The 25,657-nt window shown below is 35.9% G+C and overlaps 1 protein-coding gene across 2 annotated transcripts in view; it reads right to left on the bottom strand.

Moving 5' to 3' along the window:
* Positions 1 to 25,657, bottom strand: part of Cul2 (cullin 2) — a 427,362-nt gene that overhangs the window by 223,156 nt on the left and 178,549 nt on the right. For both annotated transcript variants that reach the window (XM_090403159.1, XM_090403160.1), the window contains one exon: positions 8,631 to 8,727. In XM_090403159.1, the coding sequence (XP_090259285.1) occupies positions 8,631 to 8,727 (97 nt within the window). The remainder of the gene's footprint in view (positions 1 to 8,630; positions 8,728 to 25,657) is intronic.

The raw sequence follows: 25,657 nt of genomic DNA, 5'->3' as shown, positions 1-25,657 counted from the left end.
TAGTCTTAAGGGAGATTATGTTGAGAAATAAAAATCATTTCGAAATTATAAATTCGTTTTTTCATCGTTAGGCTGCGAATTTTTTTGACTACCCTTGTATTAGCTTAAACCAGCACCTAAGCCTTAACATATTTGGAACTATAAGGCAGGTGATTATTATATGTTGAGAAGGTACCTTCAAGCAGTATGTTGGCATAAAAAAACAGTCCGGTATGGTATGGTATAGGAATTAGCAATGCATGAGAGAGGGAGAAAGGATGACTAAAGGAAGCTATATCTCACTACAGTTCTGAGAGTTAGGATATAAATTGAATGGAAGTTAATCAAACTTCCATTTAATTGAAGAAAGCTGCTTAAAAAGCAATTCTGACAATCCAAAAAGGAGAAAATTGATGATCAAGCACAGTAGCAGTATTAGAAGTAGGCCAGAAAAATGACAGTCCTGATGAGGAAGGCAGAATTGAACTATGAAAAGCAATTAGCCCATGTAGAAGTGAAATCCAAGAGAATTTTTCCAGCATGTGGCAAGTAAAAGGAAAAATAACCTTGGTGAATGTGGATAGAAATAGCTAGTTATGTTCATGTTGCACTTTAACCACCTTACCGGCCATTATGGATCAAATATGCATCCTTATATGCTTCGTATCCATCATATATATTTCAATGTAATATCAATGGTATTACAATTTTAATATGCACTTTGCATCCATGATAACCTTGACGTCTATAGACATCTTGGCCGGTAGCGTGGTTAACGGAATAATTTACAGCACAAAGAGAAATAATTAAACAAGTTTAATCGAATTCAGTATTTCATCTCAATCAAAGAGACATTGTCAGGAATACAATGATAAAATTGTAATCGTCTGTCTGTGTTCACTGGGCATCTACAGATGATGTTCCACACTAGGCCTCGCCATGTAGTCCTGTTGTTTGCCCTTCTGGCAGCCTCAACTCTCTGAAGATCAGTCACTCCACACACGCCATCCATCCATCTCATTGATGGTCTACCCCTGCCTCTTTTTCCAGGAACTTTACCTTCTATTACTGTTCTGAGAAGTCCTCCTTCCATCCTTTCTATGTGTCCAAAATATTTTAACTTTCTTCTGTCAATATCCTTAAAAAGCCTTAAAGTTCTACTAATCTTTACTAACACCCATTCATTTATATACCTTTCAGTGTATGATATCCTCAACAGCCTTCTGTAACACCACATCTCAAAAGCAGATATCCATTTCATATCTGACTTCTTTAGGTTCCAAGTCTCGCATCCATAAGTCGCTGTTGGAAAAACAACTGCATCTAAAATCCTCAACTTTGTTCCCATGGAGATAGATCCATCCTTCTAGATTTTAGACAGGTCTGACTGTTGTTTTAGCCATTCCTAACCTTTTTCTGACATCTTCTGAACAACAATTCTTCACATTAATAATGGATCCCAGGTACTTAAACTTGCTGACTTGCTCAATTCTTTCTCCATTAAGATACATTTGTTTCTCAAGAGCTTCTCTGTTTGTTTTTCCTTTGAGAACCATGATCTTTGTCTTGCTAGAATTGAGTTGAAGTCCTCTGTTATTACTGATCCTGTTAACTTTGTCAAGAATTAGTCCTAGTTCTTCCATGTCATTACAAAGGAGTACTGTAACATCAGCGTACCTCAGATTACCGATCAATCTACCTCCTATCGTAATTCCTGTCCTGAGCTCATCCAATGCTTCATGCATGATGTCCTCTGCATATATACTAAACAAGTGAGGAGAAAGTAAACATCCTTGTCTAACTCCTTTTCCAACTTGAAGCCAGTCAGTCAATCCAACACCTATTCTTACTGTGGCTTCTTGCTCCTTATACAAGTTGGCTATCAACCTGATAGTGTGTTGAGGAAAACCCATTCTTTTCATTACTTCCCACAGTTTCACATGCTCAACACAGTCAAAAGCTTTAGAGTAGTCTAAGAAACACATTACCAGAGGGAGTCTGATTTCTTTATATTTTTCTATGATCTGTCTAAGGCAAAGGATCTGATCTCTGGTGCCTGTACCTTTCCTAAAACCTGCTTGTTCCTTGGGCATCTCTACTTCAACTTTGGCCTCAATCCTATTTAGCATGATCTTTAATAAAATTTTGCTTGCATGAGATATCAAACTAATAGTTCTATAATTCTTGCATGCCTTCATATCACCTTTCTTGTGTAGTGGTATGAAAACTGACTTCTTTCAGTCTCTAGGCCATGATCCTGTCTCCCTTATCCTTGTAATCAATCTATGAAACACTCTTATCCCTTCATCCTCTGTGGCCTTAATTAACTCTGCTGGGATTTCATTTGCACCTGGGGCCTTATTGCTGTTGAGCTGCTTAACTGCTCTAATTCTAAAATTGTAATAACACATACAAAAACACACAAGCAACAATAAGTGGAAGAAATGAGATAAAATAAATTAAGACTAACTCCTATGAGGGGATGCCCACTATGGGTGCTGTTGGCTAGCCTTAGATATTGGGTGTGAGGCCTAAGAAATAAAGTTTCCCAAATTTTGGTAAGTTTAATGCAACCATATTTATTAAGATGAGCTGGTTTTTTAACTGTGCTGTGGATTCTAAAAAGAGTCCTTCAAGTTAGTATTTGCTGCTATGGAGCATGGAATTTTTTTTTTCCTATCTGATTCTGTGTAAGGTATCCACGGTACAGTCTGCTAGACATGATTGACCATAGTTATGGCAGTGGATGTATTTTTAGTGTTCTTCTAGCCAAATGTTAGCATATCTCCTTGTCTGACCATAATATGATAATCTGCAAATCAAGAAACCTTGTCAACACCTAGAGGGGAGGTGGATCCGCTTCCTCTCCTCTCTAGGGGAGGAAGCGGATCCTTAGAAGATCCCAAAAGGGGAGTCAGCTTCAAATGAGGTTTGAAAGCAGTGCAGAGATTATATTTCTTCAAAGTTCTGGCTATTTTCTCATTATGATAGTAATTATATGAACTTTTTATGCAGTACTAACTTCCTATTGACAATTTTCTCCAAATCAGTCAGTTATCTCTAATTGTCAGAATTTATATTTCAGTCTTCTAAGGCATTTCTTACTGTATTAACTCATCTATATTGTTTTTCCATTGGTCTTTTTCCCTGCCATCCTGGCAACAAATATTTGTTTTGCTAGACTTCCTTCTGTTTAAGTAGCCATATTATATCAGGCTATTTCTGCTCATATATTCTTGAATACTAATAATGTCATGTTCCTTTCTAATATTCCCATTTTTAATATGATTCTATCAGTATCCACTCTCCCCATCTTTCTCAGAACTCTCATATCTCTAGTCTTCAGTCTTTGGTCAAATGATTTATTTCTTACCGATCCAAAAGTTAAAATGAGTTTGCATACTGTCTTGTATACAGCTAGTTTAGTGTTTTGACTAAATTATCTCTTACTCATAATAAATTTATTCAGCCGACTTCTTACCATATGGCTTTGTTAATTCTGTTGTCTATGTCCATATTTAGTGTCATCTTCATTAAGGAATCTAAATAATTTAAATGTTTTACCTGTTCAATTGGTTCTCCATTCAAGATGCAGTTGATGTTTTCAGTGTTTCTATTTTCATAGTTTGTCTTTTATTGCTGAGTTTCATATCAAATTTATTACAACTTTTATGGCTAACAGTTTATAACAGTTATAACAGGAGACAGAAGCTGATAAAATAGTTGAATTACTGAGTGACCACTTTGCAAGCATATATCTTCCTAGTGAGGTTACTGCTTTAACCTATGTGACAGATACTAATGTGGGAACAGAGGTGGATTGGAAGTTCTTAGGATATTGCAGAATGTCAACTGTACAGTACAGCTGTGGGATTAGATGGGATATCAAGCTAGGATTTTGCGAGAATGTGCAAGAGAACTGGCAATGCATTTGACTAAGCTGTTTAATTTAAGTCTCAGCTCTGGTAGAGTTCCAAGGGAGTGGAAAGAGGGTGAAATAATTCCTTGCATAAGGGAGGTTCTAAGACTACAGTAGCAAATTATAGATCAAGCAGTATCTCAAGCGTGGTGGTAAAAGTTCTGGAAAAATTGGTAAAAATAGAATTCAAGAATGGGTAGATAAAAATATGATACTGTATGAGAGTTAACATGGCTTTGTGAAGGGTCGTTCAGGCCTTAGTAATTTACTAACTTTTTATAATAGAGTAATAGCTGAGTTAGATAAAGGAAATGTCCACATGATGATTTTGTTGGATTTTGCAAAGGCATTTGACAGAACACCACATGGAACTGTGTTATGCAAATTAGAACAAATGTCGATGAATATGATACTGGTTAAATGGATAAGAGGGTGACTGCTGGACAGATATCAAAAAGTGGTATATGGAGGGGCAGAATCGAAGTGAAAACAGGTGACTAGTGGTGTGCTCCAAGGTTCGGTGCTAGGACCATTGTTTAAGCTGTACATAAATTATATAGGAAATAACCTGAAAGGAAATATTCTGTTGTTTTCTGATGATGCAAAATTAGGTACAGTAACAGTTAATCAAGGCGATGTGGAGAGCTTGCAGGCCAATTTAAATAAGCTGTCAGTACGGGAAAAAGTTAATGGTGTCAGTTTAATGTTGAGAAATGTAAAGTTATGCATTTTGGGATAAACAGATTACAAGCCATGTATCACACTGATGGCACTGTACTCCAGGAAATAAATGAAGCTAAAGGTTTGGGGGGGGTTTAGACTATGAGATTTGACAAGGGGTGCAGTCACTACAGTAAGCTGAAATTACATGTTTCTGTGTTAATTGCACTGAGAGCCTTTTTAAAATGATGTAGCAACACTAAACTGCATGAAGTTTAAAAGAAAGTTTCCTTCAGATAACATGCTCTTCATTTATGCCAGTATGGAAAAAGCCCTGCTGAGAGAACAAATCCAGGAGGCATGCAAAAATCTGGCAATTGTTCAAAACATTTTGCAACTATAATCAGAGGCCATCAAGCTAAATAAACCTCATACTTGGGATATTCTTGAAATAATCATGGATAACTCTGCAAAGCAGATTTTGTGTAAAAACAAAGAAAAACCTAATAGCCAAGTTTCAAAGATTGAAAGAGCAAAAAGAAACAACCCACACACAATAACCAGAGAAGCAGTCAATCACAAAAAAAAGCAAGTGAGAAGCAACCTACCACAAATGGACAAGTTATCAACCTAACCAGATAATCTTAACATAGGGAAACTCTCGCTTCTGCAAAAAGATCTGAACTATATACTATCACATCAAGGTCAGTCAACAAATTAGATTTCATCCACCACATTGAAAGAAGTCTAAAATTCCTCCCCACCAATACAGCCAATAAAATACACATGGAAACATCTAATTTACTAATTCACAATAAACCACTAAGTAGTAATCTAACTAAAGCTTAAATATTAGCCCTAAAATCTCTGAAATCCAACAAAGACAACCTTATTACCAAAGCTGACAAATGCAATGCTACCATCATTCGGAACATCTTACCTTGAAAAAAATGAACCTATTGGTATCTGACAATAACACGTACCAATTAGTTAACTAAAACCCAACAAACCACATCAAAAAGAAAACAAAAGAACTAAATCAGTCACAACATGGCTGGTGGAAACAGGTTAAAAAGCTGTTACTGCATTATGCCTATGACATCCTAGAATTTAAGGTCTGCCAAAAACATGCAAAACAAACACACTACTGTGACCGATATTTGAAGGAATCAACAGTCCTAATTATCACTCAGCCAAGAAACTAGCAGCAGCATTCAAGGAGCTGCTAGGTAATTTCTCCCTCCTACATAAAAAATACACACTTCATAAACAAAATTAAGCGCAACACACTTAATAAGGGTTCTTAGGCGCCTTTAATGTAAACCCTTTTCACAAATGTCCTGATCAATGACGCAATTCTTCTCCTACAGAAGAAATTTCTGCCCAATACCAGAGCCCTTGTTGCCCACATAATTTGCTCTGGTTATTCCACGTGCCAAAATAATTTCTACCTACAAAAAGAAGGTATAGACAAAGCCAAGGTCTGATGCATTGATGATATATTTGCCATTTCGTCCAATGGCTACCAAATGTTAAATACGTTCCTAAGTCACCTGAACAGACAACACAAATACATCCAATTTATCACTGAAAACTAGCTAGCCAAACTTGTCACGCCTTCCTTTCAGCAATCTCAAATATAGAGCCTAACAATTTGCTCTGATAAACAGGCACTGAAGAATGAATATGAAGTCATTCTTCATAAAGCCAAAGCTTTATAAAGAATGGCTACATAAAAAATTAACATCCTTTCCAATAATAATAATAATACTGAAGATCAAAAAATTACAAAGCTGTCATAGTCATATCATACATTAGGGGAATATCAGAAAAAACAGACGGAATATTGCATAAATACAATATTAAGGCAACATTCAAATTCAAACCTCCCACAAAATTAAAAAGCACATTTAGTTCATCCTTGGGGTGCTTAAGGATCAAAGTTTTAAAACTGAGCTGAGACTTCCATGTAGCCTTTTAAGGAATGCAGAGAACCAACTAGGGCTTCTAATCTAATGTACCAATTCTTACCTTGTGTGCACCCTGTTAGGTATTTACCTGGATAATGAATGAAAAAGGATGGGCTAGCAAGTTGTAATTTAGCCAACCAAACAACTGCATTCTTATTGGCTTAATATTATATTGTATTTTGAACCATAGTCCAAATTAATGGTACAACATAACAGAATTTTGTGACGGCTGAGGCACTACCTGGTCAAAATAGAAGAAATAATTTTTTTAGTATTTTTTTTTTTAAATTTTACTCTTCCTCAACAGAGGTCAAGCCAGTTAAACAGTTATACTATAGCTTATTTATGTGTATTGCAATGTAGCTTGTGTTTTAGTTCTCACACACACACTGTGTGTGTCTGATGATGACTGTGATATAGAGGTCGAAATGCTTAGGGTTATTCTTAGTTGTAAGTGAAGTGAACTGTAGTTATGTGTTTTTGTTTCCGTATTTTCTTCACAATGAATGCTTACCACTGTGTCACCTGAGAGAAAGAATTATAATCTGATATACTGTAGTCTGAAAAGGGAGTTAAATCCCATCCATATCCCTCAAAATTGTCCATGTAACAAAGCTACACTTTTTTTTTTTTTTTTTACAAATTTTTGTTTCATATAAAGATAATTGTACCTTTTATTACTGAAAAGTATAAATTAAGCTATTATAAATAGTATTACAAATTAAGAAATTGCAATCTTAGCAGTAATTAGACAATTAGTTTTGACAAAAATACTTTATCAGCAAACAAAAGAAATATCAGTATTTATGTTTGGGAAATGTTCTTTCTTTTCTTTTTCAATAGTAGTGAGTAACCTCAGCTTTCAGCTGACTGCTGAGGCAGAGCTACTATTTCTAAAATATTGCTTATTTCATAAAATACCAACCAGCAGCTGAAGTAGTAATATTCAGGATTTTTTATTTATTTTTTTTTTAAAGATGTAAATACAGTAATACTCAAAACTAAAATTTTCTTTTTTATGGCATAAATATTAACTATTCTTTTATAGAGAAAATAAAACATAGAACATAATTATAAAACTCATATATACTGTTTTTTTTTTTTCAAAAATGAAATCCTTAAAATGTTCGATTATGACTTCAAAACAAATGTTTATTAATTCACCAGGTTTGCATTCCTTGTGGGATTCCAACTTGACAAGTTAATTCACTCCTAGTGTTCACTAGTAAAGAGAGAACTCAAGAGTGGGAGTGTATTTCTCATATACATAATGTTAAACTATGGTTAGTAGTTTAAATAAGGTACAATTTAAGTATGTATGATAATACACACCACTGGAATGCTTCTCTAATATTTCATACAAAGATCTTTAACAGTCATTTCAGGCTGCATGCATGCCCATGATCTAATATTTTGCTTCTAGTATTAGTCTTCACTGTTTCTTTTTATTAAAATCACTCTTTATAATATCACTTCATTTTGGCATACTGTACACTTTTAATAAGGATAAATTTAAAATAAAATATTCCAGTATAAAATGAAAAACAACACAACAACTATATAGAACATCAGCATGGCAACTGTTTTAAGTGATGTTGAACAAGATGCTCTAGGTCTGCCTTTACAAACATGCAAAGTAAAAGTAGTACTGCATTGTATAGCTAAACATGTGATCTAAAATGTTGTGTTTATAAATGTTTAGTTTTTATTTACACCCCTTGAGGGTACATATCAGGAATTTGATGATGAGCTTTTATTTTTTTATTGCAATTAAATTACATATTTTCGATTTTGTTGATCCCTGATATTAGGGAAAAAGAAAACAACAGCCTCAAGGCAAGAATGGGGCTTTTACATAAATGAAGATGTTACAAGATTTAATTACAATATTTGCATATCAGTGATGAAAAACAATTTAATTAGTTAACGTTGCAGCTGGCTCTGTGCCCAAGAAGCATTCCACATAGGATGCAAACCTTGGTAAGTTCATCCCAGCACCCCCTTAATATGAATTCAAAACAAACTTAAGGGATAAACTATTCTCACTTAAAATGAAAAACATAAAAAGAAATATACCTGCTATATAAACTGTAACTTCTTACCTCTAAAGAACCTTTCTTTTTGTATTCTTCAACATGAACAAATGAATGAATAACACCATGAATAATGGGCTGGTTTGGACTGTCACCAAGTCGATCACTGAAAAAGTGGAACAGGTAATGAAATAAAGAATTATTTATTTCTCCAGCTATTTTTATCAAAATGCATATAAACTTATTAATGAGAAATTTAGTACTTTAAAGTAATGTGAAAAAAGCACTTTTTATCCACTAAACATTTTAAAGGTGGTCTTTTTTTTAATGTAAATGATTTTGAGTATTTTTAAAATTCTATGCCCAGCAGTCGTTAGCAACTGTGATTAGTTATTATGTGCAGTAATCCAATTGAACGTTGTCATTTATCATGAGTTGCTGTTTTGTGAGTTTCATTTTTATTAAATGAAATTTCTATTTTATAGAAAATTATATTTATAAATTTCTATAAATAACAGTGCCATCATGTGTCCATTTATCTCAGTGTGATGTCGTGTGGCTTATGCAACCTATACTGCAAAATTCACATCAATTTGACTGTATGATTGCATTTTTATAGATGTATGAAAGTTTTAAGGGTGCATAGCGCATCAGCACTATGCACCCTTAAAACTAAATCAACCTAAATCAGAATGCAATGTCACTGATAAATACCTACTGTAATTGATAAAATAACCTTTATGGCAACTAGTACAAGCATTAGGTTTTAATTGCTCCTTAACAACACAATAATATACAAGAAAGCATTAATTAGTTTCACCACCAAGGGATGGATGGCTTTTTCAGGATAAATAAACCTAAAGATGACAAACAAAAATATTGCCAAAATATTGTAAGCATTAACTAACTTTATTTTGGTTAATATATTAGTCTATGCTGTTAATTTCCTTAAAAATATAGTTATGAATAGCCAACATATAAGCCTTACCACCGGACTTATGTTCATTCATCTATTATTGAACATCACCAGGTGCCATATAATCACTATTGCCCAGTAATGTGACACGTTGTGTTACATTACTGAGCAATACCCTATTTATTCTTCTCTCGAGACACACTCTGATATAGCATCATTTAAGTATTGTTTAAATGCTTCCCATGCAATGTCGATATTCTTCCCATCCATCAACTGATCCCATTCCAATGAACTTAGTATACTTCTCAGTTGATCATAATTCCCTGCTTTGTAGTTCAGCATGTAACATTTTCTGAAGAATATTCGTAAACTTACTCACTTCCCAAGTGAGTACTGCATGATCACTGTCACGAACCACAAGCAGAATAGTTACATCTTTAACTGAAACGCCCTCTGACACTATAATCAAATCTAACACTCTTTGACCTCGAGCTCCTTCTGTCACATGCTGCTTGAGGAAGTTGTCCCACAACAGCTCAATAAATGCATTTCCATTCTTCTCATTAGATTCTACTGCTAAATATACTGCTATCTCCAAACAATGCTATAAATCAGATGATGTATGCCACACTTAACTGGTTCCTCACACTTTGGTTGTTAAAAATGTTTCTCTCGGTTTTTTACAATAATTTGTATTTCTCACTTGTCATCTTTTGTTTACTTACCCTGAAGAAGTCACTTATCTCTGGCTGAAACTATTGGTGTTTTCCTTGTATGTTTTAACATCTAATAACTAAAACCCAATTTCTTACAATAATAATACTTGCACTTAACCTACTCTAGTGTAACTGCAAAAAGTTACTGTTACAAATAATAAGACAACACAGTAACAGAGCAGAATAAGAATATCTATTAGATAAATTATATCATCTTCATAAGTTATTTGTTAATAACCTATATTAAGGGTTTATTCAGAATACAGAAAAAAAAAAAAAAATGTATTATCTAATATTTTGCCTAACAGGAATTGGAACATTTTCAAGGATGAGTATCAAAATGCTTGCTTGATATTCTATATTCTTACTCAAATTACTTTGTTTATCTTTATCCTTGAAAATACATCAAGTTACTGTTAGGTGAAAGACTGGATGAAAATATATATTTTTTTACTTTTGTGCTGAGAATAAATAATTAAAGTTCTTTATTAGCATGTACAAACCAATGCATGTCTAAATAAGTACTTCATTAATAAAATACCACAAAGAGTGTCATTATTTAAATAACTAAGTAAGGAAATTCCATCTTTTTCTGTGTTCAATCTGTACGCTTACAGCTGACTCGCACTATTAAAAATCATTTGTATTAAAAAGGGGTGCTTAAGGATCAAAGCTGTATAACTGAGAGGAGACCTCCACATAGCCTTTAAAGGAATACGGAGAACCGACCATGGCTTCTGACCTAATGTCCAATCCTCACCTTCTCGTGGTGCACCCTGTTGGGTATCTACTTTGATACTGAACGAATGAGGATGGGCTGGCAATTTGGGACTTAGCCGACCAAATTGTATTCTTATTGGTTAAACCAAAATAAAAAATGATGGTACAACATGACAAAATTTCATGCCGGCTGGGGTGTCGCCCGGTTAAACAAGGCCCCCGTTGTTTTCGCCAGGGAACCAGGGCGAACAGCGAAAAGTCAGCTACTGGAACAAATCTGAAAACAAACCCCAACTCAACATCACCAGAGTTAAAGATCGGTACTATCAACGTAAGAAGCCTGAATGGCAAAGAAATGGAGCTAGCTGAGGAATTAGATAAGTACCAGATCGACATAATAGGGATGACTGAAACAAAAAAGACCAAAACTGGTGAGATCTTTCTGAGCAATAAATACAAAATGTTATATTCAGGCAATAACAATCAAGGAAAAGAAGGAGTAGCCATAGTATTCAACACAAAATACGAGGCTAATCTTCTTGAATGGCAGTCAGTCTCAAGTAGACTAATGTGGGCAAATATGAGAATGGGGAACTGGACAATGAGACTTATTTGTGCCTATGGTCCCACAGAAGGTTCTACTAAGGTAGAAGTGGAGGAATTTTTTGAGGCTTTAGAAAAAGCAACTGACACAATGAAAAAGGAAAAGTTGGTCCTTGTTGGGGATCTAAATAGTAGAGTAGGAAATGATTGCGAGACATACAAAAATATTTTGGGAAAATTTGGAGAAAAGAGCAAAGCTAATAATAATGGCAAATATCTGTTGGATTTCTGCTCAGGACATGGACTGGTTATTACTAACACCATGTTCCAACATAAAAATGTGCACAAATTCACATGGAGAGAAGAGGCTAGGAATAAGAAAAGTCTCATTGACTATGTTATTGTTGATAGTGATGTTTTCTCCCTGGTGCAGGACACCAGAGTGTACAGAGGATTTGAAATTGGAAGTGATCACTATTTAGTCTTGAGCAGGATAAAATTGAATTTCATATTGAAAAGAATAACATGTAAGAAAGTTTTAAAGTGAATAAAAGTTGAGCAGCTCTCAGATGTAAACTGTAGACTAAAATACAGAAATATTATTGAAAAGAAAATGAAAGGGTTTGAGAACAGGAATCAAACCTTGGAGATTCAGTGGCAAACTCTGAAGGAAACATTGATTGATTCTGCCAGAGAGGCATGTGGTGAAGTTGTCTGCAATGATAGAAAAATTAGAACTCCATGGTGGACACAGGAAGTTAAAGAAGCTGTGAAGGAAAAGAAGAAAGCATATCAAAAGTTCCTGGCAAATAAGTGAGCTTGTGCTCTTAGAAAATACAGAGACAAATGCAAGAATGCTAAACACCATGTAAAACTAGCTAAACAAGAGTCATGGGAGGACTTTGGCAAGAATATAGAAAATAAATATCAAGAAGGTGGCAAAATATTCTGGAGGTTGTTGAAGAAGCTTAGGAATGGAGGAAAGAGTGCTGTAAAAGGAATTAGAGATGATAAAGGTGAAATGAAAACAGGAGAAAAAGATATCCTTGAAGTATGGAGTAATTACTTTGAAAAACTGCTAAATGAAACAAGCAGTGATGACAGCACAGTGATAAAAAACACTGACCAGGCATGCAGTCAGGAATACATATCCATACTTGAAGTAGAAAAAGCCATCAAAGGCTTGAAATGTGGAAAGGCAGCAGGAGTAGATGATATTCGACCAGAAATGCTGAAGTGTGGTGGTATAAGAGTCTTACAGTGGCTGCACTGCATAGTTCAGAAAGCCTGGACAGAGGGACGAATTCCTGATGATTGGAGTAGAGCTCTCATAGTACCCATATATAAAAAGGGAAATAAAACTGAATGTGAGAATTACAGAGGTATTTCCCTACTGAGTGTTCCTGGCAAGATCTATGCAAGTATACTTGAGAAACGGTTCAGAAGAATTGTGGAAGAAAAGCTTAGTGAAGAACAAGCTGGATTCAGGCGAAATAGAGGCTGTCAGGATCAGATCTTCACTTTACGACAAATAGTCGAGAAAGCATGGGAATATAACAAAGATCTGTATTTAAGTTTTGTCGATTTGGAAAAGGCATATGACAAGGTGCCAAGAGAGAAGCTATTCAATACGCTGCAGTTATATGGTGTCAATGGGGCATTATATCAAGCAATACTTAGTCTTTATTTGAGTTGTGAGTCAGCAGTTAGAATTGAAGGAAGTACAGGAAGATGGTTTAATGTTAAATCTGGTGTGAGACAAGGATGTACATTATCCCCTCTGTTATTCATTATCTATATGGATCACATTATGAAGGAATGTGGTATTAAACCTGATATCAAAATTGGAGATGTTAATGTCAGCTCTTTGCTTTATGCGGATGATGTTATACTTCTAAATAAATCCGCTACAAGTCTGCAAGATTCTCTGACTAAATTGAATAGCTGTTGTAATAGATATTGTATGAAGGTCAGCAATAAAAAGACAAAGACAATGAAAATAGGCAGAATCATTGAAAATGTCAACTGCGTTGTGAATGGAGACCCTGTGGAACAAGTAAAACATTTCAGCTACTTAGGCACAATTTTTACTGAAGATGGTAAACTAAATATAGAAATAGACAACAGAATCAGCAAAGCTGGTATCGTGGGAAGTCAATTGAATAAATTCATATGGAATAAGAAAGAAATTAGTCGGAACACTAAATTAGCTGTATCCAAGACTGTGTTCAAACCAATTTTAACTTATGGATCTGAGAGCTGGGTCAGAAGTAAAACACTTGACTAAAGACTAGAGACCGCAGATATGAGAGTCCTGAGAAAGATTAGAGGCGTGAACAGATGGCATCAATGGCAATATCATATTAAAAATGAGGATATTAGGAAAGAACTTGACATTGTCAGCATCCAGGAATGTGTTAGCAGAGCTAATCTCAGATGGTATGGTCACTTAAATAGAATGGGAGAGGAAAGATTAGCAAAACAAGTGTTCTCTGCCAGGTTGGCAGGAAAACGACCCAGAGGAAGACCAAGATATAGGTGGATTGATACGGTACAAAGTGCCTTAGACGATAGAAATATAAGATCTGATAATGTTGGAGTCTTGACAAGTAACAGACTGATTTGGAGGAAAATTGTAGATAGGAAGTTAGTAATGATGTAATTTTTTCATGTAGTACTGTCATATCCTGTACACCCCTTGAGGGTACATGGCAGGAATTTGATGATGATGATGACGATGATTGTATTAAAAATTCTCCGCCAAAATCTCTGACAATGACATGCTAAAAGAAATTCGGTGTAGCAAACTATCTGGTCTAAACTATTCTTGTAGACTCTGCAAGTTTGATGTAATCAGAGCTGACTGTATGCATAGTTATTTATGGGTACCTTATATAAAATAAACCTTCTAATTTTCTTGTTTTTTAAAGTATCTTGTCATGTAGTTATAAAATGAGGTTTTCCTATTTCTATTTAACCTTTTCAGTATTTCTTCATTCCAGTCACTGCAAGAGACCCACACTAACATTATCCATACAATACAAGGTGACAAATGCATTGGACAAGGGGACATGTATACACCATAATATATTTAGATTTTGCAAAAGGCTTTGATAGATTGCCGCATGACAAGTGGGCAATTAAAATGGGACAGGTAGGGTTGAATAGTAGATTAGTAAGTTGGATTACAGATTGGCTGTCTGATAGGTGTCACCAAGCTGTGCATGAGAAAGAGAGATATCCCTAAAGAGGAATGTCACCAGTGGTGTGCTGCACCACTAGCGATTGCTTAGAGCAGTGCCATGGCATTAGAAACTGCAAGGCCTGGATGTTGAAAGTGCATGGGAGGTGATAAAGGATGGCCACTAGTTCTCCCAACCACCAGATCTGTTTGGAAAAAATTTCCTCTGTATTAATCTTGTAAAAAACTCTTCAGCAATCTGTCTGTATGACTCATATCACCACTTTTTGCCTATCAACCAATTTCTGTAAGCCACCAATCTTCAATCTAAAGCGCACTCCATAGACCTGTGACCATCTGTCACTTCTCTCTGGACCCTCTTCACCTCCTCCTCCTCATTCCCAAGAAATCCAGGTGACCAGATATGTGTAGAGTAGTCAAGATGGGGATCTTATCAATGCCCTATAAAAAGATATAATAACCTGCTCATCTCTGCTCATAACCAAAGCAATCTCATGAGCTGTTGCAATATGCCCTCTAAACTTCAACTTCCTATCCAATAACATCCCAAATCCCTGGCTTCAGCAATTTTCTGGAGTACAATTCCATCAATACTTGGTAATCTTTTTGCCACAAACTGCATAACCTTACACTTGGCCACATTGCACTGACATCCATTCACTTTGTCCACACTGCCAGTCTATTTAAATACTCCTGCAGAATTTTAACATCTTTATTGACTATTGCTCTACCCAAGTTTACATCATTAGCAAACAACTGAATAGTTTCTCTCAATTCCTGTATCATTCATGTACAAATTAAATAGTAGTGACTCAAGAAAAGAGCCCTGTGGGATACCACTAGTCACAGGCCATCTACTGGACTCTGCTCCTGAATAAACTACTGCCTGGTATTTCTCCATCAACCATCCTCTTATCCACTTCAGCTTTATATCCATTCCCATGTGCTACAATTTATTGATTATAATTCCACATGGTATCCTGTAAAAAGCCTTTGCAGTCCAGCAGTATCACTATAAAACCCATTACTTTATCCACCTCAGTTGTAACTGTATTACAACCGGTGAGCAAGTTATTGAGGCATGACTTACTCTTTGCAAAACCATGTTGTTCCTCCATATAGTATTCCATCCTTGTCTACCCATTCCTGTATTTTGCTCTTAACCAATTTCTCCAATACCTTGATCATGACTCCTGAGATGATGATCAGTCAGTAATTTGCTACATCTGTCAAGGAGTATTCTATTTCCCCTCCCCTTTACTTTCCACACTCTTGGGACAAACCAAGAGCTGAGACTTAAATTAAACAATGTAGTCAAAGACACTGCTAATTCCCTAGCCTTCTCATAATCTTCTCCCATGCACTTTCAACATCCAGGCTTTGAGGTTTCTCGTGGCACTGCTCTAAGCAATCTCCTCTAAGTTTGTCATACTTACCAGCCCTGTAATTCCACAGCACTGGTAAATATGACAGGTATCCTGCAGAGTTTTAAATCTGATGAGCTGTTTAATTACAGCTCGTCAGATTTAAAATAGTAATTAAAATAAAGTTATCCTTATATGGTCTGTCTTGACTGAAGCTTCCAAACATTTAGCCACTTCCCAGTTCAAGACCATATGATCACTCATCAACTGGTGGCAACGTGGTCATCTTGGTTATAAACAAATTCTCTGAAACAATTACTAGATCTAGCACTCTGAAACCCCTAGTACATTCCATCACGTGCTGTCTGAAGTAATTATTCCCTACTAACAGTATAAACTCTATTTCCTTACTTCCATGTGTTCCTTTCAATCTACGTTCCCATAGTTAAGTCCTCATAAAAATTCCTTTTACTCACCACAGCAGAAAAATAAGTCTTTGAAATTTCCTTTGGCCTGCTTCGCTAATTTCTTATCATAAGAAGCTAGCCTGTTCCATCTGGATGGGATTAGATATATGCATCTAATCTCGTATTCGTAGTGATATTATGCAATATCCGAAGTACTTCCAATTCATTTATTACTCTTCCCACATCAATTTTTGCCAGTGCAAGATTTCCACGTGAATCCCTTGAAAAGTGATTACTATCGACTAGTGAATATATCAACTATTTCATTTGCTTCTTTCACTTCCTTACCAAGTATTCATTAAAGTTATCATTCGAGTGTCATTTTTCCTTTTACTCACCACATAGCAAAAGCATTCTTTGGAATTTTCTTTTGCAATTAGCCTGACTGGTTTATTTCTTCTCATAAGAAATTAGTCTGCTAATTTCTGAGAAGAAATTAGCATTTGTCACTTTCCTACCATCAACACTCATTAAAGCTATACTTCGGTCATTCTTCTTTTTACTCATCAACATGGCAAAAAGAAATCTGAAATTTCCTTTGGTCTTCTCAGCTGACCTCCTCTCACAAAGTGATTTTGCCTTCCATATCATTCTAGTCACCTCCTTATATACCCTCAATAACATTTTTTTTCAGCTCTTGCTTAAATGATGCTATGCATCCATCTAATCCTTACCTGATTTATCTGCCTGAGCTTGAGAATAGCCTGAAATTGCTTTCCTCTATGTAATGCTATGGCACTGCCTTCTAAGCTTGTCACAAGTCACAATCACCTATCCTGTAGTTCCACATATATCCTTCTTAAATGAAGATTTATTCTGCATGTTTGGCCAACTCAAAGTCAACATTGCATGATAAGTTTGTCAAGTCAGAGGCAGGGTTTATAAACAGATCCTCTGACACTATCACCAGATCCAGTACTTTGAAATCCAGAGTCCTCTCCATCATATTTCGAGTAATTATCTCTCAACTGTATAAATTCTTTCATACCATGTGATCTATTCTACTTCCAATTTATGTCTTTGCTCTTTTCCCCATAATAATTACTCTGCCTACATTCGTCATAGTAATTTGCTAATGTAAGTCATATCTACATCTTTCCTTGCACTGCTAGCATGAAGCACTAATTAACTAAAGTGCACTTTGTCCTGTTGTTCCCTACCTTATACCATATTGCATCAAATGCATTGCCTTCGTCTATCCTCATGCTGAGGATAGATGTGGAAGATAGATTTTGGCTGCAATTTATTTATTATCATCAGTAGCACCCTCATCCTATTCTATCTTTGCATTCTATACTTGTAATTACATCATCCTCCATCAACCGAGTCCCACTAATGCCTATAACTTTTTGGAGCGGTTGCACTAATCAACACCAAAAATCCTCTGTCTTATTCCTGATGATTCTGGCAGTTATATACATAAAGTACAGTAACCCCTTAGTCCCAAAACTACCCATTCAAACTGGTTACTACAATTGGCCTTTTAAGTCATTCTCACACTTACTCACCTGAAAAGTGCCTAAACACACACATCCCTATACAGCTCTACTTTCCCCAAGGATTTATATGATCCTCGAAAAAAACTCAACAATCCAATATTATTCAGAAGTCATTCTTTTCACTGTCATTTCAAAGCTAACTAGTGTTATTTTCTTTTATATATTTCATGAAGACTAATGAAGCCAACAATATAAATATGCAACTAAGAATAATTTCATACTACTATTTTAATAAACACATATATGCAATGATCTTCTAGGTCAGGAAACTATTACATTTGTCACCATGCATGATTTTCTAGATCATGCAAGACAAATGCCAAAATACCAATGAAGTTGCCATTGTGTATGTGTGGAAGAGGAAGATGATAAAGGAAACCTTCAGTGAATTATTAGGCACAATGTAACACTTCTTGCATAATTATGAGATTTAGCTTTTGACATTTGTGCTTAGTGTTTTTTAACCTTTTTTTAATTAAGGGAAAGGGGGAATATCCAGCAGATCTCTGACTAAAAAGCTTGTCAATTTGGCTTAGTGGACAATATCAGCATTCTTCAACTCAGTCGCTAATGGGCTAGCAGCATGGAACATTTTGTAATGAACAGTTGATCCAAAGGAACAGGTATTATATCTGATTGGTAGTTAAATTTTGGATTGACTATTTCTTTTTTAAAAGTCTTGTTTATTAGAACATTATCAACATCACAATATCCTCATACCAGAACAGTTATATTCCACCACTAAGATGAAATGCAAACAAAAACATGCCAATATCAACAAAAATCCCACTACTGGAATATCACTGCATGAAATGCAATCTAAACACACCCCTGAAATTGAAAAAGGTTGCCATCATTGGTTTCCAAGGAAACTAAACAAAATTACGGTGCTTGCTCCAAATCTCCTGCAATAAGAACCAATCAGGATGCCATAATCAAAAAGACGCTATTTAATCTCACCTTCAACTTAAACCAACCAAACTCCTCTTAATATATAACAAAACTATGCCGTCAGTTTTGCACCATTTATCATCTGATTATACTGGACAACGCCCAATTTGCCGTTGAAATGAAAATAGCAATTCTTTACTAATTTCAATGTGCTGAAGACGAAAATGACAAAATCTGTCGACTGGCTCTTGTTTAGGAAAGACTCAGTCTGCATTGCATACATTGGCAACGCTGTATTTCAATCTCCTAATTGCAACATATTGTGCAATATGCCTTTGCACTATGTGAAGAGAGACTGGTCTGCGAGGAAATCTCTGAAGGTCAGAGAGAAGAATGTGCAACACCCAGCACTGGCAGAAACACACAAAATTCTGCTACCACCTCTACAAATCAAATGTGATCTGGTAAAAAAAATTCATAAAAGCTATATATCAGACTGGATCAGCTTTTAAGTAATTGGCTGACAATTTCCCTCAACTCAGTGAAGTGAAAATTGAAATGGCAGTTTTTGTGGATCCTCAGATCTGAGAGCTCTTCATTGACGAGATGTTCGACAAGCTGAAAAAAAAAAGCTTGGGATGCATTTTGTCTGGTTTCAACTAACTTCCTCAGAAATGTCAGGGAAGAAAACTACAAAGAATTGGTTGAGGACTTGATTCTGCTTGACAAACTTGGCTGCAATATGTCCTTAAAAATACACTTTCTCCATTCCCAGTTGGAATTCTTTCCCAACAACTGTGACATGGTTAGTGATGAGCACGGTGAATGTTTCCAACAGGAAATTGCAACAATGGAGAAACAATATCAGGGAAGGTATTCCAATCCATGTTGGCTGATTACTGTTGGATGCTCGCTAGAGATGATCCTGAGCAGATCATCTGGCAAGCGACATTGGACGTAGAAGCAGACAGTTATTGGTATATGCGAGAAGTACATATTACTCTATTATATAAGTTACTATTGTGGTTCTCTCTCTCACAATGCATAGCCAATTTTGCATTTTCATTGTCATATTTGTGTTCAGAACCTCGAAATCTATAAGAAATGACTAAATTAATCTGGGGAGGGGGGGCATGACTTTTGGAAAATGTTGTTGTCCAGTGTTATTACTGAGTTATTTTGTTTTTCAGTGTTATTATTATTATGGAGATACCATATTATTATAGCGTATCTCCACTGGAGTCTGGAGATCATTCGCTGGGGACCCAAACTAAATATTTTACACACAATACATATCATAGCTCTCTTTAAACTCATTCTCCATCAGGAAACTTATAATTCTGACAATCAATTTCACTCATTCGCCACTCCACACAAAAAATCACATGCGCACACTTCTAACCACACTCTTACACAACTTCCACAGATAACTCCCAATTCTCTGACTATCATATACAGAAAATTTACTTTGCATCAATTTTATAAAATCCATTTAATATCTTATATATTTCTATCATGTCCCCCTATCAAAGAAAATTTATAACCCACAAGCATTCAGCCTATCTTCACAGGAAGCATTTCGGAGACGAGTCACCAGCTTTGTCGCTTGTCTGAATCCTCTCTACCACTTCCTGATTCCCAAGAAACCCAGGTGACCAAATTTGTGAACAATAGTGAAGATGCGGCCGAATCACAGTCTTATAAAGAAGGATAATAACTTCAGTATTTTTAAATAACATCATGTTCTAATATGGTGTGCACATGGGAGAAGATCCAAGAAATAAGAAAAACCTCATCGACTACATTCTTACCAACAGTGATATCTTCATGCAAGTTCAAGATACAAGTGTACAGAGAATTTAAAATTCAAAGTGAACATTCCTTAGTGTTAAGCAGGATAAAAATGGATATTGAAAACAAATTGAAAAGAAAGATTTAAACTCTGAAGAAAATGATTAATTTAGGTAGGAATGTAGTGAAGTTGACTGTAAGGATATAAAAATAAGAAACAATGGTGGACACAAGAAGTTAAAGAAGCAGTTCTGGAAAAAAAGAAATCATCATCAAATTTCTGCCATGTACCCTCAATGGGTGTACAGGATATGATAGTACTACATGAAAAATTTACATCATTACCAACTTCTTATCTACAATTTTCCTCCAGATAAGTCTGTAACTTGTCAAGACTCCAACATTATCAGATCTTACATTTCTATCGTCTAAGGTACTTTGTACGTATCAATCCACCTATATCTTGGTCTTCCTCTGGGTCGTTTTCCTGCCAACCTGGCAGAGAATACTTGTTTCGCTAATCTTTCTGTTTAAGTGACCATACCACCTGAGATTAGCTCTGCTAATGCATTCCTGGATGCAGACAACATCAAGTTCTTTCCTAATATCCTCATTTTTAATATGATATTGCCATTGATGCCATCTGTTTATGCCTCTAATCTTTCTCAGGACTCTAATATCTGCAGTCTCTAGTCCTTGGTCAAGTGTTTTACTTCTGACCCAGCTCTCAGATCCATAAGTTAAAACTGGTTTGAACACTGTCTTGTATACAGCTAATTTAGTATTCCGACTAATTTCTCTCTTATTCCATATGAATATATTCAGTTGACTTCCTACCATACCAGCTTTGTTGATTATGTTGTCTATTTCTATATTTAATTTACCATCTTCAGTAAAAATCGCACCAACATAGTTGACATTTTCAATGATGCTGCCTATTTTCATTGTCTTTGTCTTTTTATTGCTGACCATCATACCATATCAATTACAACAATTATTCAAATTTAGTAAGTGGATCTTGCAGACTTGTGGCAGATTTATTTAGAAGTATAACATTGTCCACATAAAGCAAAGAGCTGACATTAACATCTCCAATTATGATATCATGTTTAATACCACTTTCCTTCATAATGTGATCCATATAGATAATGAATAAAGAGATAATGTACATCCTTGTTTCACACCAGATTTAACATTAAACCATCTTCCTGTACTTCAATTCTAACTGCTGACTCACAACTCAAATAAAGACTAAGTATTGCTTGATATAATGCCCCACTGACACCATATAACTGTAGCATATTGAATAGCTTCTCTCTTGGCACCTTGTCATATGCCTTTTCCAAATCGACAAAACTGAAATACAGATCTTTGTTATATTCCAATGATTTCTTCACTATTTGTGAAGATCTGATCCTGACAGCCTCTATTTGACCTGAATCCAGCTTGTTCTTCACCAAGCTTTTCTTCAACACAATTCTTCTGAACCGTTTCTGACGTATACTTGCATATATCTTACCAGGAACACTCAGTAGTGAAATACCTCTGTAATTCTCACATTCAGTTTTATTTCCCTTTTTATATATGGGTACTATGAGAGCTCTACTCCAATCATCAGGAATTCGTCCCTCTGTCCAGGCATCCTATGCAAACTATGCAGTGCAGCCACTGTACGAATTTTATACCACCATACTTCAGCATTTCTGGTCGAATGTCATCTACTCCTGCTGCCATTCACCATTTCAAGCCTTTGATGGCTTTTTCTACTTCAAGTATGGATATGTGTTCCTGAATGCATGCCTGGTCAGTGTTTTTTTTACCACTGTGCTGTCATCACTGCTTGTTTCATTTAGCAGTTTTTCAAAGTAATTACTCCATACTTCAAGGAAACCTTTTTCTCCCATTTTCATGTCACTTTTATCATCTCTAACTCCTTTTACTGCACTCTTTCCTCCATTTCTAAGCTTCTCAACAACCTCCAGAATATTTTGCCAGCTACTTGATATTTAATTTCTATGTTCTTGGCAAAGTCCTCCCATGACTTGTTTAGCTAGTTTTACACAGTATTTAACTTTCTTACATTTGTCTCTGTATTCTCTAAGAGCACAAGCTGACTTATTTGCCAGGAACTTTTGATATGCTTTCTTCTTTTCCTTCACTGCCTCTTTAACTTCCTGTGTCCACCATGGAGATCTAATTTTTCTATCCTTGCAGACAACTTCACCATAGCTTAATCAATCAGGGTTTTCTTCAAAACTTGCCACTGAATCTCCAAGGTTTGGTTCCTGTTCTCAAAGTCTTTCATTTTTATTCTTCAATAATCTTTGTGTATTTTAGTGTACAGTTCACATCTATGAGTTGCTCAACTTTCATTCGCTTTAAAACTTTCTTACATGTTATTCTTTTCAATATGAAATTCAATTTTATCCTGCTCAAGACTAGATAGTGATCGCTTCCAATTTCAAATTCTCTGTACACTCTGGTGTCCTCCACCAGGGAGAAAATATCATTATCAACAATAACATAGTCAATGAGATTTTCTGATTCCTTGCCTCTTCTCTCCATGTGAATTTCTGTACATTTTTATGTTGGAACATGGTGTTTAGTAATAACCAGTCCATGTCCTCAGCAGAAATCTAAACAGATATTTGCCATTATTATTAGCTTTGCTCTTTTCTCCAAATTTTCCCAAAATATTTTTGTATGTCTTACAATCATTTCCTAATCTGCTATTTAGATCCCCAACAAGGACCAACTTTTCCTTTTCCATTGTGTCAGTTGCTTTTTCTAAAGCATCAAAAAATTCCTCCACTTCTACCTTACTAGAACCTTCTGTGGGACCATAGACACAAATAATTCTCCTTGTCCAGTTCCCCATTCTGATATTTGCCCACATTACTCTACTTGAGACTGCCAGCCATTCAAGAAGATTAGCCTTGTATTTTGTGTTGAATACTATGGCTACTCCTTCTTTTCCTTGATTGTCATTGCCTGAATATAACATTTTGTATTTTTTGCTCAGAAAAATTTCACCAGTTTTTTTAATTTTTGTTTAAATCACCCCTATTGTCGATCGGATACTCATCAAATTCTTCAGCTAGCTCCATTTCTTTGCCATTCAGGCTTCTTATGCTGATAGTACCGATCTTTAACTCTGGTGATGTTGAGCTGAGGTGTGTTTTCAGATTTATTCCAGTAGCTGACTTTTCACTGTTTGCCCTGGTTCCCTGGCGAAAACAACGCAGGCCTTGTTTAACCGGGAGACGCCCCAGCTGGCATGAAATTTTGCCATGTTGTATCATCATTTTGTATTTTGATTTAACCAATAAGAATACAATTTGGTCGGCTAAATCCCAAATTTCCAGCCCATCCTCTTTCGTTCAGTAATCAGGTAGATACCCAACAGGGTGCACCACGAGAATGTGAGGATTGGACATTAAGTCAGAAGCCCTGGTCGGTTTTCTGCATTCCTTTAAAGGCTATGTGGAGTTCTCCTCTCAGTTATACATATTTGACCCTCAAGCACTCCTGGAAAAAAAGAAAGCATACCAAAAACATAAGTCAGCAGATGGGCTAAAAGAATACACAGAAAAATTGTAAGAGAGCTATGTGTAAAAGTAGACAAACAAATGTCATGGGAAGAATATAGAAATAAATATCAGGAAGGTGGCAAAATATTCTGGAGGTTATTGAAAAAGCTTAGAAACAGAGGAAAGAGTAATGTAAAAGGAATCAAGGTTGATGACGGCAACATGAAAACTGTAGATAAGAATATCCTAGATGCCTGGAGTAATTACTTTGAAAGATGTAAGCTAAACAAGCAGTGACATTACATACTAGAAATCAATTTTATAAAAATCTATTTAATCCACTGTATAATATAAAATGATAAGGCTTTTTTTGTAATTTTTTTGTCAAGTTATTTGAAACTCGTGGCTACCCTGAGTGTCAAGTCTTCAAAATTTGAGTCATCAGAATTCAAGAAGAACAGGCCTACCAGTTACTGGAACTTAAGGGGTTGGGTGCCCTAGGCATGGGGGGGACCCCCTTTTGAGTCTTCAAAATTAGAGTCATCAGAATTCAAGGAGAACCGGCCTACCAGTCCGGAACTTGGCCGGGGGATGCCAAAACCTCGGAAAGGAGGCATACCCCCTTTAATAGTCTTAAAAATTCGAGTCATCAGAATTCGAGGAGAACCGGCCTACCACCCGGAACAGGAGGGGAGGGGAGGGGGGTAGCATCTCATACATTTCTATCATGTCCTCTCTTTTCTGCCTACCAAAGAAAATTTATAACCCAAAAGCATTCAGCCTATCCTCATAGGGAGCAATTTCACAGACCAGTCACCAGCTTTGTCGCTTGTCTGAATCCTCTCTACCACTTTCTGATTCCCAAGAAACCCAGGTGACCAAATCTGTGCACAACAGTCAAGATGAAACCGAATCATAGCCAAAGAGGAGTACATATCAGAACTTAAGGTAAAAAAAGCCATCCAAAACTTGAAATGTGGAAAGGTAGTTGAAATTGATATTTGTCCACAAATGCTAAAGTATGAAGGTATAAAAGTTTGCAGTGGCTACACTGCATAATTCTGAGGGACTGGTCAAAAGGTCGAATTCCAGATGACTGGAATAGAGTTCTAACAGTTCCCATCTATACAAAAGCGAAAAAAGCTGAATGTGAAAATTATAGTAGAGGAATTTCTCTATGGCCTGTGTAGCTCAATGGAAGTGGGGCTTGCATCCTCTGTGCTTGGTTGCTTGAAGTTAGACTTAAGTTCAACTCTAGTCACCGACTGGAGGACTTTTTCTAAGCCTTTCTTCAACCGATTCCTGAGATAGTCAATCTCGGGCACGAGCAAGCGGGTTTTTCCTCCCGGAAGCTCTGTTTTTTTATCCCATAAACTCAAGAAAATCGACCGTAGTACCCACATTATTACCGTAAATACGAAAGAGCTTCATATTTACAGTTAAGATGTTGACTTAGT

Source organism: Typopeltis vanoorti, chromosome 13, assembly GCF_054136105.1.
Source record: "Typopeltis vanoorti isolate ZY-2024b chromosome 13, IOZ_Tvanoo_1.0, whole genome shotgun sequence".
Classification (NCBI taxonomy): Eukaryota; Metazoa; Arthropoda; class Arachnida; order Uropygi; family Thelyphonidae; genus Typopeltis; species Typopeltis vanoorti.
Note: the sequence above shows the minus strand (reverse complement) of the source record. Positions and strands in the feature narration are given on the sequence as shown.